At 42.7% G+C, this 1,765-nt stretch overlaps 1 protein-coding gene across 1 annotated transcript in view; it reads left to right on the top strand.

Moving 5' to 3' along the window:
- Positions 1-1,765, top strand: part of CACNB4 (calcium channel, voltage-dependent, beta 4 subunit) — a 160,886-nt gene that overhangs the window by 100,755 nt on the left and 58,366 nt on the right. The window contains exon 2 of the mRNA XM_011987850.1: positions 707-826. Coding sequence (XP_011843240.1) covers positions 707-826 — 120 coding nt within the window. The remainder of the gene's footprint in view (positions 1-706; positions 827-1,765) is intronic.

The raw sequence follows: 1,765 nt of genomic DNA, 5'->3' as shown, positions 1-1,765 counted from the left end.
GCCCACTTTGGCCTCCCAAAGTGCTGGGATTACAGGCGTGAGCCACCGCGCCCAGCCTTCAGTGCTATTTAAATAGCTCTTCTAGTGTGGGCTTCAACTGAGAACATCCCTGTTTTCATCCTCAAGGTTGTTTTTCCGCTCAGTGTTCTTGTTGACCACGTCTGGGCTGCGGCAGGACAATGACTGAAGTTTTAGTAGTGAAAGAGTTCAATAGTGTTGACACTGAAACTGGAAAATCATTTTACTAATGTAGGATGATGCTTTACTATATTGAAATCTTAGACAAATAGATGACCCATAGCCCCAATACAGGTAGGATTTATCTTTTGTAATTAGCTGAGTCTCTTTTTCCTTTAGATGTATATGTAAAAGAGAAGATGGATGAAAACTAACGTTTCACAAGTGATATGGGCTTAATATAGCACAAAAACAAGAAGAATTGGTGCTGAGTATCACATAATTTTTATTGCAGTTTACTTCCTAGCACTTAATCTAGTCAAAATATTTTTCTTCACAACATTGCTACTTTCCGAATAACTCAGACGCTTAACTATATTCTGTCATCTAAATTTATATCTGCAATAAGGCATGGAGTGTGTGCATCAAATTTTAGGCAAATGAAAAGAACTCGCCCCAGGATACTGTTATGGATGTGACAATTTAAGAAGCTACACATCATCTCAAACTATTCTGTTTTCTTTGCCAGGGTTCAGCGGATTCCTACACAAGCAGGCCGTCTGACTCCGATGTCTCTTTGGAAGAGGACCGGGAAGCAATTCGACAGGAGAGAGAACAGCAAGCAGCTATCCAGCTTGAGAGAGCAAAGGTGACTCTCTTTCCCTCTCTTTAGCTCACAAGTGGGTCGCTGCTCAGTGGCTACCAGCTGCTCTTCCCCTACCTCACACATTTCTGGAATAATCATTTCGTGATTATTCTAATAAGCCTCCAGATTGGGAAGCTCTCTGATCCCTTCACCTCTAGTTGAGGTTAGTAACATCTCCAAAGGGGCATTTCCTCAGAACCTTCACCTTTTTGTATTTGGTTTAGTGGTGAATTATTGGTTATCTTCCAACTTAGCAATATCAAGCCTCCCATGCCCAGTGTTGGCAGAGAGCCCACCAGGTACCAGCTCGCCCTGTCTATTCCTGGCCCCTCCTCGTCCATTACCTCAGCCTTTATTACAGGCCACACGTGTGCTGTTGCTCTGTGGATCGCCCTGTTTGTTTCTCTACTCTTCTCTCTCGCTTTCAGTGTCCCACCTCAAGTTCAGTGTGAAGTTCAGGACTTTGAACAACTCTGAAAAGTGCAGCAAAGACGAGCAATAAAGGCCATTGCCAAAATAGACCTTCAGATATTCCACAAGGAGAGGCCTCCATAGAAATCGCTGCATCCACAGGAAGCAGCAAGGAAACACTTGCACAGTTGAAAGTTAGAACCAGAACAGTCACTAGGGATCTCCCATTCTGTGTGCTTCCAACTTCGTTTTGTTTGTTTTCTGATTTTTTGAAGCACAGACCCCTTTTGTCCATTGACATTTTATGCACAATAGCAAAATACAAGACAAGGTCATGGCCAGTCTGTCCTCTTTGCCCTCCATGACAGACTCCTAAGGTATATTGATTTAGTCTTTCTGATTTTTAGAAGAAGAAAAAACAGAAGCCCAAATAAAGTGAATTCCTTCCCTTTTCTATTTTTATTGTAAAATCTTTAGAGGTGAGAGGCTGTGCGTGGTGGCTCACACCTGTAATTCTAGCTACTTGGGAGG

The sequence above is a fragment of the Mandrillus leucophaeus genome, unplaced genomic scaffold, assembly GCF_000951045.1.
Source record: "Mandrillus leucophaeus isolate KB7577 unplaced genomic scaffold, Mleu.le_1.0 Scaffold318, whole genome shotgun sequence".
Lineage (NCBI taxonomy): Eukaryota > Metazoa > Chordata > Mammalia > Primates > Cercopithecidae > Mandrillus > Mandrillus leucophaeus.
This window is presented reverse-complemented; position numbering and strand designations above follow the sequence as displayed.